This window comes from Sebastes fasciatus, chromosome 13 (assembly GCF_043250625.1).
Source record: "Sebastes fasciatus isolate fSebFas1 chromosome 13, fSebFas1.pri, whole genome shotgun sequence".
NCBI lineage: Eukaryota > Metazoa > Chordata > Actinopteri > Perciformes > Sebastidae > Sebastes > Sebastes fasciatus.
In genome coordinates, this window is record NC_133807.1 from 5123486 (window position 1) to 5139066 (window position 15581).

General features: G+C 39.7%; 1 protein-coding gene across 3 annotated transcripts in view; it reads right to left on the minus strand.

The window, feature by feature from the left end:
• The window catches only part of LOC141780000 (syntaxin-binding protein 4), a 94313-nt gene that overhangs the window by 58319 nt on the left and 20413 nt on the right, over positions 1 to 15581 (minus strand). Inside the window, exon 1 of one of the 3 annotated variants that reach the window (XM_074655043.1) lies at positions 3453 to 3826. The exons of the other annotated variants lie outside the window; for them this stretch is intronic. Coding sequence (XP_074511144.1) covers positions 3453 to 3499 — 47 coding nt within the window. The 5' untranslated portion in view covers positions 3500 to 3826. Of the gene's footprint in view, positions 1 to 3452; positions 3827 to 15581 lie in introns of those variants that run through there. 3 annotated transcript variants of the gene reach the window in all.

A 15581-nucleotide genomic window follows, 5' to 3' on the forward strand; every position in this document is an offset into this window, starting at 1 on the left:
AATCTGGGACAATGTCTTCTCAGCAATGGAACTTCCCTGTCTGGATACCACCCGAACGACAAAGAGGATTATCAATATTTCAGAAGCAGAGGGTTCATCAGTAGCAACCTGAGACTGCTGTCAGTGAAACAATGAGGCTAACGGAGGACAGACTGTTGAAAACAACGTTCTTATGAAGGAAAGCAGCAGCTCATTAAGTCTGAAGACAGGAGGAGGTGTGGGGTATTATTCATACTACTGATGACCTGTAAACAGTGATACTTTCACCAGTGTTGTGCATGAACGTGCTCATGTTTTGGGTTAAACGGTATCCTTTTGCAACCAACGAGCATGAGCGCGAGACGCGAGCGGCTAGTGCCACCGTCTATTCCATCCCTGCCTCCAAAGTCTCAAAAGTCAACTTGGCGAGCGAGCGCGTATAGGGAGGGTCAAGTGTGTGTCATTACAGCCCCACGATCACGGCAATTTGTGCACGCGGAGTTGAAATGGTCCCTCGCAAGGATGCTTTTCCGCAAAGAAAGCAAGGGAAGTTAAAGAGTTAAAGAGTAAACCACCCGTCAAGGATGCTCTAAGATATAAAGCGAACGCACCTGCAACAAGTCAACACTACACCTGGCATTCTATTGGTCGGGGAATTTTGACAGGGTTATTGCACAAAAAAAAATCAGAGGAGAAATCTGAGAGCCGACGTTTCACGAGCACACAGAAGCAGCCTGAGTGCGAGGAGAAGGGCTGAAGCTGGAGCAGAAAATCTGTGCAAGCAACAACATATCTGAGTGGAAGCTAAAGTTTGAGCAGAAGCAGAGCTAATCCAAGCGCAAGCAGGGGCTATTTGAGTGCGAGGACAGGGCTTTGAGGGAAAACATTACAAAATCTGAAATCATTGACAACATTTACATGCACACTAATATTCCACTATTATTCAGAATATGGCAATATTCCATATTTGATAACAACATATTCTGTTTGGATTATTCTGAATTAGGACTTATTCCGAATGGAGCATTTTTCGGTTAAGACATGTGGGATATGTCGATATTGTTCAGGTTTTAGGAGCATTCTTTGGACATCTATACAACGCTTTCACAATATGCGTCTCAGTTGGGGTTTTCATGTCAGTTTTCATGGCCTATTGTCGCAGTCTGCAGCGATGCCTGCCCAAAAGAAGCCCACATTTCTGATCGGAAGGAGAAACACACCTACTGTTAAACATTATGAAAGACTTGGATATCAACAGGTTTTTGGATATGCGCAAATATCAGCTCCATAAAGTACCCTGAGGAAAACCTTATTTGGAAACTGCATTGTTTACATCATATTGCAGACATCTTGTTCTCCTTTTATATTGCCACATTATTGCCCTTTATGGGTCAATAATGTCACCATCAACACCACAACTACAGCAGAAATATACTGTATATTAGTAATTAATCACATGTACTGGTGATGGGCATCCTTGTGTGGTAAAGCACAAGATAAAAAAACTCAAATCCTCATCTAAGCAAGGCTCTACAGTGCCTCAATATAGTCTAAATGAATGTGGTTAAATATACATTTATATAACAAAACAAACAATCGTTGATTTATAATTTTTATTTTTTCTTGTAATTTACTAACTTTTAAAAAGCAGGTAGCAAGATGCATACTGGTAAATATATTCTACTGTTGTAAACAAAAGCCTCACTTTTTGATTCTCATAACTCCCTTTAAATCTAAAATATGTACAACAGTACACCATTACTACCACAAAAACATGTTTATTTAAGCCAGATGAGAGGCTCTCTGCCCCAGTGGTTCCAGGCCTTTCTGAGGAGATCATATTCATTCCATTTAATCAGGATGATTTGGCACCAGAGTAGTAAACACAAAGAAGAGCCAAGATTTCCTCCTTAATTCTTCTTTAAAAGTTTGTGTGCTGGCTAGACCTAAAACCTGATTTCCTGAAGTTACAGTTACAGTACAAGTAGTTCTGTGTTATCATTGCATAATAGTGCCCAAAACGGCAAAATGCCTCCATCAGGGAACATCTTTAACAAAACCACAATAGAAAATGTGTTATGTTGACCATTAAGTAATCATACCATATAAACTAGAATCATGTATCCCTAGCAGCTTGTTGTGTTCTGGCTCAGAATAAGCGGAATTATTAAAGGTGCAACAATAAGTCAATTAATCGATTAGTCGATCAACAGAAAATGTATCGCCGACTGTGTTGGCAATCCATTAATTGCTGAATCGATAAAAGTCAATTTTCGAGCTAAAAACTAAAAGCCAATCAGCTCTTTGATCGGGCTACAGCCAGACGTTTCCCATCATGCCCTTGGTCTTGCAGTCAGCGGAGAGCAGCTGCCGCACCTGGCTCTAAAAACTGCGGCCGGCCCCCTTGATCTCGTGAGCTTATCGTTGCCTACGTGCGCATGACGTCAGAGCAAGTTGGGATCAAGTCGGACACAGATCTAACCGGCACGCATTGCGCACCGATCTCCGGCGATCGATTCTGCGCAGGCGTTGCTCATCTCAAACGAGCCTATACTGTTTTCTAATGTTTTATAGATTGAGTGATTAATCGAGAACATAAACGGAAGGTTAATCGATCATGAAAATAACCATTAGTTGCGGTCCTGATAGTTATGAAGCCTATATCCATAATATAAAACAAGTACTTTCTGCTGATGTATATATACGGAAATTCTAAGGATTCAAATTAGACAAAATTGATTATCTGAAATTAAACTTTAAAGGCTCACCATTAACATTTAAAAAATGGAAGTTAATCTGTGATTCACTAGTTTATAGCTGCATTTGGTCAATAGGACATCTATAATCATTATAGGAAATCAATAGATATGGATTCAGGTTGACTTCTTCCAATTTTCAACATTACACCCCTTCATCTGTAAAAGTACATCGAACTTTTTTTGTCTCTTTAAAGAAAATAATAAATCAAACGCAGCTGAGCAACATGAATGGAACCAAACAGCCTCCTGTCGTTGCGCGCGGTGCGGCGCGGCGCAGGAGCGGCATCACACGACAGATGCAGATAGTTTCTATCCTGAACAACAACGCGCTCACCAGAACCAGAACCAGCACCAGCACCAGCCAGGTGTTTCTACCAACGTGTTGATGCAGAACGTGTTCCCCTGAACGCATCACACCCACAAAGATACATCACACACCTCCATATTCAAACACCATTAACGTCTCGTGCGCACCTGCCGAATAACTCAGTTCAGCGTGCGAGCGCAGCACGAGTCCCACTACATTTACACGCTGTTTTCTCCACACACAGAAACACAACATGCACATTTAACTCTTCCACAAACAGCAGCCGTGAACACCTCTCCTCCTCCTCCTCCTCCACTAACCACATACACTCAACACTTCACTAAAGTAGGACGCAGCAGTGTCAACCAGCGTTTCCACCACAGACCTCCCGTTTTGTTTTTGTTTACCTGCTAATGATGACAGCTCCTTTATACATGACTGAAAAGGTTGGCATCTTGTCATTGGGAGCCAGTTTCTCCGGTTGAGGTCGGTCGTTCGGAGCTCCAGCAGCCCTTCAGCCGTCAGCCAGCAGCCACATCATGCTGCTGCTCAGTGTACGAGCAGCCTGCCTGTAATACCAGTTAACCAGACTGTCCGCTCCTAACATCTCCACCTTCACACACACATTTAATCTCTTACATAACTAAAGTCGCCGACAAAAATTACAAAAGGGCGCAGAAAGCACAGAGGCTGGAAATCATTTATGTCTCTCACACACTTACACACACGCACGCACACATACACACTGACTACAGGTCACTTTCCTCTGCCTGTTGTTGGACTACAGCGCGTATTTGTTGCTGAAGTTGCTTTAGCAAGGAAAGGAAGCCTGTCCATTTAGAAGATTATTGCTAGTATTAGACTATTCATAATTTCGTTAGTTCCAGTAAATATTTACTAGCTCGTAAAAAAAATAGATCTAGGTGGGGTTATATTGGAAATCGTTGCAGGCATTTTTTTTTTCATTTATATGTATAACCATACATTTTAAAATATTTATTTAAAATAAATAATAACACAATGATAAAGATACATTACATTATTATTAGGCTACACTATAGAAAATGTTGTGAATAAAATATTTCCTCAGCCCCACTACACTAACACCTGTTCAGCTCAATTAAGAGCAGGAGGAACACATTAAAGTGGCAGTAGGTAGTTTTTTTTTCGCATCATTGGGCAAAAATTCCACAATAACCTTTCAGCATATTGTAATTCAAGTGTTCTGAGAGAAAACTAGACTTCCTCCTCATGGCTCTGTTTTCAGGCTTTAAAAAATCAGGTCATTTCAGAGAGAGAGAGCGTTCCTATTGGCTGTGCTCCGTCTGGTGGACCGTGTTTAGTATTTCCTCAACAGATCTCAACATGGCTGCTGGGTCACAAACTTTCTCATTTTACAGCTAAACAGTACACTACAAGATGTTTCTGAAAACATTTGAGAAGAGAAATAGACATTAACGTAACATAATATTGATTCATATTTGATCAGCGCTGCCTAGTTTGACCATTTGGTCGGAGTTCGCGAATGATTGACAGCCGGCTCTCATAGACAGCAGAGGGACAGCAGACCTCAGATCAGCTCTGACCGCTTGTTTTCCTCCGGTCTGTGAAATATTGCAGATGCCGTTAGGAGCACCAGAGGCACATGATTTTTTCAGGTTACCTGTTTCATGTACTACTGTTACCATATAGTGACCGTTTTAAAAAAATAACTTTTTTTAATCATATTTGCTCCAATCTCGCCTACTTCAGCTTTAATAGGCTACATGTGCCCCGCTCTCCATTTAGAAAGAGCAAATTTAATCCTCAGCTGACATCCATTATTACCATTATCATTTGTCAATCAAGCGTCTGAGTAGTCATGTTGTTTTGCTGCTTGTCCAGGCTGCAAATAATTGTTTTTCATCGTCAATGAATCTATAGATTATTTTTGATAAATACATTGAGTTATTCTATTAAACAAAACAATTTTGTATTTGAAATAGATAGTGGTAAGTGGTGATGATTAGTCTTGCAATTATGTTCCTCTTTTGAGTTATAGTGGTTCCTTGTGAGATTATTAAAGGGAATTACGCCAATATTCAAATTCATACATGTTATTCCTATTGTCTAAGACAATCCAGAAAATATTAGTAAACATGAACAACTCTCTCCCAAATCCAAAAACTAGATCGCTAAAACTCAAACTTGTGATGTCATAGGGTATAAAGTGTGGAGCTGCTCCATAGACGATGAATAGGGAGAGATGTTCTAGACGACACAGAGGGCACCTAGGGGAATGTTCTGAGTATATGGGGACATTTTCTGTTTCACAACTGAGAACACTACAATAAAAAAAGAAAACAAACATTTGGTGGGTCCACAAAATCAGCCTCCCCTTCATCGTCTATGGAGCCGCTCCACACTTTATGACATCACAAAGTTTGAGACTTACTTCTCTGGTTTCTGGCTTTGAGAGAGAGAGAGTAGCTCATGTTCAAAAATATTGATTGAACTTTCAAGTGTAAATTTGTCAGGTAAATATTAATTGTATCCCTGTTTTACACATCCATGGTTTCTGTCTTTGTTTTACTATAGCCCCTCTCTCTACTTTATCGTCGTATTTTTGCATTTGCACTTGGAGAAATTTGTTAAGATAAAGTGGCTCAAATAAATGTTTACCTGCTGTACTTATACATTGTGATCTGTTGGCCCAACTTAAGTAAACTGTGGCACCAAAACGGCATGATATTGAGTAGATTAGACATGGAAAATTGGTGGCAACAAAGTGACAATCAATATTGTTGAATAGATTCAAGCAACAATTTGCTAAAATATTAGTTGATATAATGTATTTTATTTAGTGAATCCAAAATCATTTTTATCCAAATAATTAGTAAACATAAATCAATTTCACCAAAAATAATTTGTCAATATAAATCAACTTTACCCTGATATTCAGTAAATATAAATCAATTTAACCATGATAATTAATTAATATAAATCAATTTCACCCAGATATTCAGTAAATCTAAATACATTTCACCCAGATAATTAATAAATATAAATCAATTTCACCAAGATAATTAATTAATATAAATCAATTTCACACAGATATTCAGTAAATATAAATCAATTTCACCCAGATAATTAATAAATATAAATAAATTTTACCCAGATATTCTGTAAATATAAATCAGTTTTCCTTGGGAAGTTAATTTGGATTAACTCATTATTTTTGTTTAAATGTAGTTAATTTATTCAATACTTTTTAATCAAATTTGTAGTAGTAAAATCTATTTAATTGTATTACGTGTCACTTTGTTGCCTTGATTTTTTTTAAGTAACCATTGGTCACATTTTTTAGGGTGTAGGCCAAGGAGATAACATATCGGAATTGTTCCCCTTTAACAGGATAGGAAAGCAGAGAGAGAAAAACACCCCAAACTTTTTAAGAACTCCATTTTCATTATCAGATTATTTCACATCTGCGGGCCTATAAAAATGTTGAAAATAACTAATGATAAAAATAGAGGGTAAAATCATTCTTTGATTGAACTCATCATAACCCATAAATATACAGACCGCGAGCAGTTATTAAGGGTCACAATTAGATTTTTCCTTGTTTTAAGGGGCTACAAGTCAAAAACGTTGGGAACAACTGATTTAGAATGATAGCCTATATTTTACAATACTGTTCTCTCTCATTGAATGTCATTTATATGAGGTTAGCAATCTTAGGGAACTGACTTCTTTTTTTTTTACATTTGACCATATCAGTTTATTTTAACTTCCCATCCATCCATTTTCTATATTCACTTGGGGTATCACAGTATATGGGGGCAGTGGCTCAGGAGGTAGAGAGGGTTGGTGGTCCCTGTTGTCCTGAAGACACTGAATGGGCAGCATGGGGGTACAGTCACACATTGCATGGCAGCTCCATCGCAATTGGTGTGTATGTGTAAATGAAAAGACCCGTCACGGGGCCTTACTAAATAGTTTAATCCAGTTTTATGTCAATATAAGGCATGTTTCCTTCCCACCAAATATTTGAGGTGGTGTTGCTTGCCTACCTGAAAAGAGGTGCTAAAATGTTAAGAATATAATGAACCTGGGTTTAATGGAGTTTGTTGTTGTGATGGACTTAATGCTGCTTCAGATAAGATTCATCAATCTAATCCAATACAATAAAGTCTGCTCACTGTTTTACTGAATTTTGAGAAACGCGGAAAAAAGTTACCGAATATTGACGTAACATGTCAGCCTTAATGCAAAACAATATCAGCTTATACCTGCATACAACACCTCTGGATGTATAGGCCCATGCAGACTAAACATTCATTTAGTATGAACACCAACCACTAACCAGCATGTTTACTACCAAGCTAAATACATGTGTAAATTTCCTAGAATACTACATCAGCTCAGCGTAGCCTCATAATCCCTGGCATGCAGACACAAGAACTACAGTACCTGCCAGTAAATTTGGCTTAACGGACTGTGAAACAGTTGAAGACATACCTGGCAAAACTTAGAGGCACTCTCAGCCTTTGGAACATGCCTCTGTTTTTTGTGGAGGAGCCCGGATATCTGATTCTTGTTGTTAACATTGGCTCGCCATATTCCCTCTCATGATGCACTACGGCTGCCAAGCAGATATGAAGAGTTGATAAGGAGATGATGAGCTTATGGCAAAAGGATAATACACACAAATCCATATGGCACAACTAAGTGCTAAATATAGGCCTTTATAAGAGGGCTACTCAGTAACAGTAACAGTAAGCACAGATTATCCCACACAAACATAACATATGAGCCGAGACAACATAACATTATATATATACTATATATATATATATATATATATATATGTATGTATTATAGTATACTATTATCAACATGGGAGTGGGCAAATATGCTTTATGCAAATGTATGTATATATTTATAACTGGAAATCAATTAACAACACCAAACAATGACAGATATTGTCCGGAAACCCAGGTACTGCATTTAGCATAAAACAAAATGCTCAAATCATAACATGGCCAACTGCAGCCCAACAGGCAACAACAGCTGTCAGTGTGTCAATGTGCTGACTTGACTATGACTTGTCCCCAAACTGCATGTGATTATCATAAAGTGGGCATGTCTGTAAAGGGGAGACTCGTGGGTACCCATAGAACCCATTTACATTCACATATCTGGAGGTCAGAGGTCAAGGGACCCCTTTGAAAATGGACATGCCAGTTTTTCCTCGCCAAAATGTAGCTTTTGTTTGACCCATCGATCCACCCTGACCTCCTTCCTTTTCGGACTTTGTCGCTCTTTATACTACGTCACCTGACTTCCGCCTTTGCTCCCGTCATAATTACTACGACCACTAGAGGTTGGCGTTGTCTTCTTGTATTCGCATCGGTGATCGAACATGAATAGATGATAACAACCTTCCGAACCTTCTAGTAGGTGTAACGGGCCCCATCTAACCCATATCTATATGATGCTAATGCCACTGATAACGGCCATTGGATCAGCTGATAACATTTGAAGCGTGTGTTCTGGCAATAGAACAATACATTTTGGCTTGACACGTTGAGTTGAGTGGAACTGCAGAGTTGGTGATAATTCTCAGTGGGTTCATCATGAGCGACAGTGTTCACACTACAAACAGTCATTTGATCCATTGTTAATGTAAAATATTGATTAGGGCAGCTTTAAAGACAGACTCAAACAATCCACTGTACTTTAGTTTAGATGTATAACAAATTCTGAATTCAAACACGGATTTTCTTTTTTGACCCCTTTCAAAAGCAAAAATGATAGACTAGCTGGTGAACATAGTTAAGCATTTACTCTGGCAGCTATTTTTCTCAGGAGTTGGTGGAGATCAAACCAGAGCTAAAAGTAGAGTAAATATTGGACTTACTTTCATCAGGCCAACAATTCAATTAATGCAGCTTCAATTTTTGGTTAATTTTCTTTAGTTCAAATATAGTGGTACACTTTGTTGGATTTTTCTAATGGATTTGTTTAGGTTTTTAAAAAGCCAATTACAAACCAAACATGGCACAATAAAAAAGTCATTACTGTTTCCACCTACACACCCATGATTCCTCTAAAGCCAGGCCAAGGTTCTGATGTTTACCCAGTTGTTGAGATTAGAAGAAGCTGGAGGCAGTCCAGCCTACAGTATTACCTAACCCAGCCGTCTTGTACTGACTCCAGACACAGGCTTTGGGAGCATAGATGTAAGCTTGGCTTGCTACACTTTACTGCTACGGTAGCCAACTCGTTGTCGCTGCCGTCATCACATTTGGTAATACTGGCCTGTTGGGCCACATACTGTACATGACAAAAGTGTCCCTGCATGTACCCCAACAAGGAAGTTATTGGTGAAATAGGTTGGAAACCTGTGGGATGAGTTTGAGAATAGGGAATGAAAATCATGTCCATTCAGCAAATTCAGTGTAATTCCACATCCTCAGGTCGTTCTATGGCACCACAAGCGATTACTGCCCATACATGTGCAAGGTATGATGGTATGTATTAAGTTAAGTATTTATTTTTACTATAAAAATAAGGCAAAATACATACATAATGGACTAACTGTAAAAAACACATTGGTATCTGATTGGAGTGACTGCTGACTGAACAGATAAGGCACCAGGATTAATCAAGCCTGGCTGTTAGCCTGGTCTGGAGCAGGCTAGCTGCACACGATAAATCTCCATAGTAACTTATGTGCCACTGCTTTCGTGAAACCGAGTCAAGGTTAAACTGAGCCAGGGTAACCGGAAAATCCCAGCTTAATCTCCTATCTAGGTTTTTTTGAAACAGGCCTCTGGTTAAAAGTCTGGTGTTTGTTGTACCCATCCATCTCCCCACCTGCCCACCATAATTGGTCTTTCTCGCTTTTTTATACTACGTCACTAATACCGTAGCATTTATACGCGGATGCGTTTGCTTTGCAGTCAGTACAGGATAGATGGCGTACAAATGACACGCAGAAATCAAGAAAGGCGTACTTATTACATGCTAAACACTTTGCAAATTATTGTCATACACCATCTGGCTGAAAATGACACAAACATTTTGTGTATTCTACACTGGGTGTCTGTGTACACAGACATATTCACACATTTGCCGTCTGTGCATAACGGGCATAAATTTTAGGACTGCACGTGACACAAGGGTGATGAATCTGGGCCTGTTCTGGGATCTCCCCTATTTGTGCTGGCAAGCAGGAATCCTGCTGGCGGGGACTGATGGCTGCTAGTTTACTTTGACTGTTCACTACAGTCAAATCATTCGCTTCACCTGCCAAACGTTCTGCCTCATTAAGAGAGTTACAGTAATTAGTTATTGTGCCTTTGTCTGTGTGTCAGGTCGTGTTTACCTGCCCAGACAGTTCTTGTTTTAAACAGATTGACTCTCGCTTTTGCCAGCTTCGTCTTCTGGCTAAAGTAAAGTCCTTCCTCAATCGGCACGTTCTTGAGAAGGCAATTCACGCCTTTATTAGCTCGAGACTTGATTATTGTAATGCACTGTGTATTGGCCTCAACCAGTCTTCCCTCGCGCGCCTCCAACTTGTGCAAAATGCTGCTGCTCGCTTTTTAACGAACACTTTCAGACATGAACACATTACCCCCGAACTTTACTCACTCCATTGGCTTCCAGTTTGCTGTAGAATTGATTTGAAGCTCTTGATTATTGTTTTTAAAGCCATTAATGGCCTTGTCCCACCTTATTTTAACTCTCCGCGAGCATAACAGGACTTTGCGGTCATCGGGTCAACTTTTTTTAGAAGTCCCGAGGTCGAGGTATAAACTGTAGGGTGATCGTGCTTTTGCTGTCGCTGCTCCTAAACTATGGAACAAGTTACCCCCTGATTAACGCACTATCACTGACCTGGGACTTTTTAAATATAAGCTCAGGACTTTTTTTATTTAGATTCTCTTTTAATACCTAGTAGCGCTGTGACATTTTCCTTATGCTTTTTATGTCCCTTTTCCGATTTTATGATATGTTATGTTTTTATACCTGTTATTTCTTGATGTTAATGTGAAGCACTTTGTGTACCTTTTTGGTTATTGTAAAGGGCTATACAAATAAATGTTGATTGATTGATTGTTTTGTGTCAACCTGAACAAACAAAAGAAATTTTTAATTCACAAATGTATGCATGTGTAAACCATCATCATCATCGGCGATATCTCAATCATCACTATTTAATGTCAGAAAGATGATCAATGATTAATTTAGAATTTTCTTCAGAGTCAAGAATTCGCCTTTGATTGACATTTTACACATGCTGCGCTGTGTTGACTGGAAACATTGTGCCTCTGGTCTGTATCATGGTCTGAAGTATGTGTGAGGTGCACATTCTTCTTTTCAATAAATACCAGTTTATGTGTAAATGGCATATGCATGGTTTATTCATCTGACCCCCAGGTTAGGAGACGTTTGGTTTGACCCAGTGGAACACAGGTTTAAGGCTCTTCTGTGACGGTCACTCTGACATACATTACTGCCTTTTAAATTCAGAAGTATTCACAAAACTCAAGCTGAAAAATAAACGATTAAATGCTGTAAGTCATTTAGAGAGTTTTTCCAGCAGCTGTGATCGGGGGAACACTTGTATCACATCATAGATAAATATATTTAACCTGAACTTCCTGCTCTCTCAATGGAACAAAAACACATTTATGTTCAATGTTAAGATTTTTCAGCAGGAAGATTTGCATGTGTATAGAGGGTGGTGTCGTTCCTTTCATCATCCTGACAGCCTCTCAGAGGGACGTGACTGTCTCGCTCAGGACCTTAAGCCTTATATTCATCAGCAGCTTCTTTTCACTGCTATTGCAATGGTTTGGTTCGGTTTGGGTTTGGTTTGTTTGCGTGTTTTTCAAATGGCAAGCCAATGTTTGGGGTAAGCCACCTAAATTCTTTCAATGAGCGTTTGATTTGGGTGACTTGTGTTTACTTTGATCAGCCGCTGGATTACATAACATATGAAATCCTGCATTTTTTAAATCTAATACCTAGAGAAGCTTAGCAGTTCTTCAAAGCATCTTTGTGGGGCTTTAAAGAACTGAAGGGCGCTTCAAACATGAACCAAAAAAGCTGAGGGATGCATGGTGTCGCCGTATATTCACTGACTTCACTGTCGAGGTTGTGCGTTCTGTTTTTTGGGGGGGTTTTTGTAACATGCTTCGGGGTGCCAGCGTCTTAACATATTTTGTGTGATCTGTCTTCCATATTCCTGTTGATTAAGCGTCACCTTTGTTTTGTGTCACAATCTGACAAAAAGTAATTAATTTAAAGCAGCAGTGGGTAGAAATGGAGCAAATATGATTCAAAAAACGGTCACTATATCCTGACAGTAGTGCATGAGACAGGCAATCTGAAAAAAATCATGTTCCTCTGGTGTCTCCCGGTGCTCCTAATGGCATCTGCAAGATTTCACAGACCGGAGGAAAACAGCCATTCAGTGGCGAGCTGGAGTCTGCCATCTCTGAGCAGCTGTCAATCACTCACGAACTAGGCAGCGCTGATCAAATATGAATCAATATTATGTTACGTTAATGCCTATTTCTCTCCTCAAATGTTTTCAGAAACAACTTGTAGTGTACTGTTTAGCTGTCAAATTAGAAAAGTTTGGCAGCCATGTTGAGATCAGTTGAGGAAATACCAAGCACCGCCCACCAGCCGGAGTACAGCCAATAGGAACGCTCTCTCTCTGAAATGACCTGTGATTTGTTAAAGTCTCCCGTCATGGGCTAGATTTTTTTTAAAACAGAGCCATGAGGAGGTGCAGAAGTCTGCAGTCTCTCAGAACACTTGAATTACAATATGCTGAAAGGTTATTATGGAATTTTTGCCCAATGATGGCAAAAAATATACTGCCTACTGAAGCTTTAACGCACATTTTTGCATTGCACATACAGTATTCTTCATACTGTGAACAACATATTGTGCACATTCTTCAGTCAATATTTTGCAGTCAGCTCTTTTCATTATTTCTCATTCTTATTATAAAATTTCTATTTTCTATTATGATTCTTGACTTTTGCAGTACATTTTTCCCCCTCTTCTCTAATTATGTTAATTGTGACCGTTATGCACCAAAACACAAAGGCAAACTCCTTGTATGTAAAAAACCTACTTGGCAGTAAACCTCTTCCTGATTTGGATTGTGATTGCACATGCACATTTCAGCACTACTTCAGCATTTGTCTCCCCCCCCACCCAGCCCCCCACCCCTACACGCACACACAGAAACACACGCACACACATTATCATCACACACAGATTTATTCTCTTCTTCTATTTGGCAGCCATGGCAACAACCATTTGCCTCAGAACTTTAATCACTAAATCTGCACAGTGGGTCGTTATCAGATTATGGGATTATCCAATCCACACGGAGAAATCAAACAAGCCCCGGACCCAATCACAGAGTGGGCTCACACACACGCACACACACACACACACACACACACACACACACACACACACACACGCACACACACACGCACACACACACACACACACAAATTTATAATTATTGTGTGTGCGTGTGTTTGCATGTTTGTGTGTTTGCATGTTTGTGTGTGTGCATGTTTGTGCGTGCGTATGTGTGTAATAGAGAGCAATACAAAAAAGACCAAAACTAAAGAGATGGGTGATCACTGTCAAGTGTTTCCAGTTACAAGGCTGCCCTCTATAGATGAGGAAGAGAGGCTACAGGTCCAGGACGATGCAGGGATCTGAGGTTCCTGGGAAAAGCCCAGCAGTATATATAAGAATATGAAGATACCCTACGGAGTTGTCTACTTCTGACAGAGATGGGGATACTGGTGCTGAGCTAAGCCGTAAGCAAAACGGTAGCTCACAGGTCAGCAAAAATGGTTGCCAGTCTTTTCCACAGCAACAGCAACAGCAAAGGAAAAAAAACCTTGTATACATTGAGTAAGTGTCGGAGGTGTGCTGGCTCACATTTCACTGAACACTCACTGTGGCTGTCTCTGCTTCTACTGTTTATCCTTGTTTAAAACCAGCGGGTAACCTCCGGGGTCTGAAAAGTGAAGCCAATGCTGAAGTTTTGGGCGAGAAACTTGAATAAATCCAGTTGTTTGTACTGTAGGAGATGTTTTCACATCAATATAAAATAGATATTAGAGAGGGAATTATTACCTGTTTAACTTCCTAACACTAGCTCTGAGCAGCTTGCCAAGATTTTTTTAATCAAAGCAAATATCTAAATAATCATAATCATTTGAATTGTGTGTTTTTATGTAAATAACCACTATAGGTGACAATAATAACAAAGTACAGTGAGTTTAGAGTCAAATAGACCATAAAGCAGGGGATGCTTTGCTATGCGTGGCTACCTTGCGATTGACAGGTCGCTACCACGGCACCGACCGGTCCGTGTTTTCGTCTTAGAACTTTAACCCTTTCACAGTGTGTTTTCAGTTCAGAAAAGTTAATTGTAACATTTTGGTCGTAACAGTTAAGTTAAAAGCGTCTCATTCAGCGTTCGGTTGTGCTCAGCTCCACCCTCTCATTTCACTTCTGGTTGCAAAAAAACAAGATGGCAACAGCCAAAAACCAAGATGAAGATGGCGAAAAATGCCAAAATCGAGGCTTCAAAACGGCAAAAAAACCAATGGGTGACGTCACGGTGACATCCACTTATTATATAGCTAAAGTCTATGTTAAATACTGATCCACTGAACAAATAGCGCAGAATATAGCCATATCTGGTTGCGGAGACCTGTTTTCATTACCTCCGCCTTTGAAGAGCGGACACAGAGCAAGACAAGGCATTAGTTCAAGGGGGCAGAGACTGTCACAATGACGACCATGCAGAGGATCAGCACTGCAGTACCACGACCTTCATATGGGTATCTTCACTTTGACTAAATCTGGAACAGGACCTGGAAATTCTACGAGCTAAACAGACAAACAACCAGTCGACCACTACAAGCACTGACACTTTCAGCCCCTATAGTAATATCATAGTGATACTACAGTGCCTTATTGGGTCTCTGTAGGCTATATTGTAAACTAACTGTTAACAATTACACACACACTGTGTTCCTATAGGAATATAATGAGATTTTCTTTATGGGTTGCAGCTGCGGTTGGCTATAATAACGATGTCGACATCATAAAATAATTATTCTGTGATCTTGGGAAACAAGAATAATTAAACCTGTGGCCTCTTTGGCCTTCTGTAGAAAAGTGGGGGAAAAACAAGAGAAAAAAAAATATCAAAGGCTTCTCCCTCCTCTGAAATATTAATTACAAAATATAAATAAGGTTCTTTTTGTGTTTGCATATTTCAAATATAAAAGTGCACCACCGCTGCGTGGCTACTCAGCTGATTGTGAGAGGTTCGCCTGGGATTATTATTTGACCAATGTGTTCCCCTGCCTCTCTTTGTTCAACTAGTAGATTTATTTAGTTTTAAGTTGTGAACATGCTGGCTTTTGAAGTAGAAAAGTAAAGTCAGGAGGGATTAGAACATTGTATTTCACGTACTCTTGACCCTT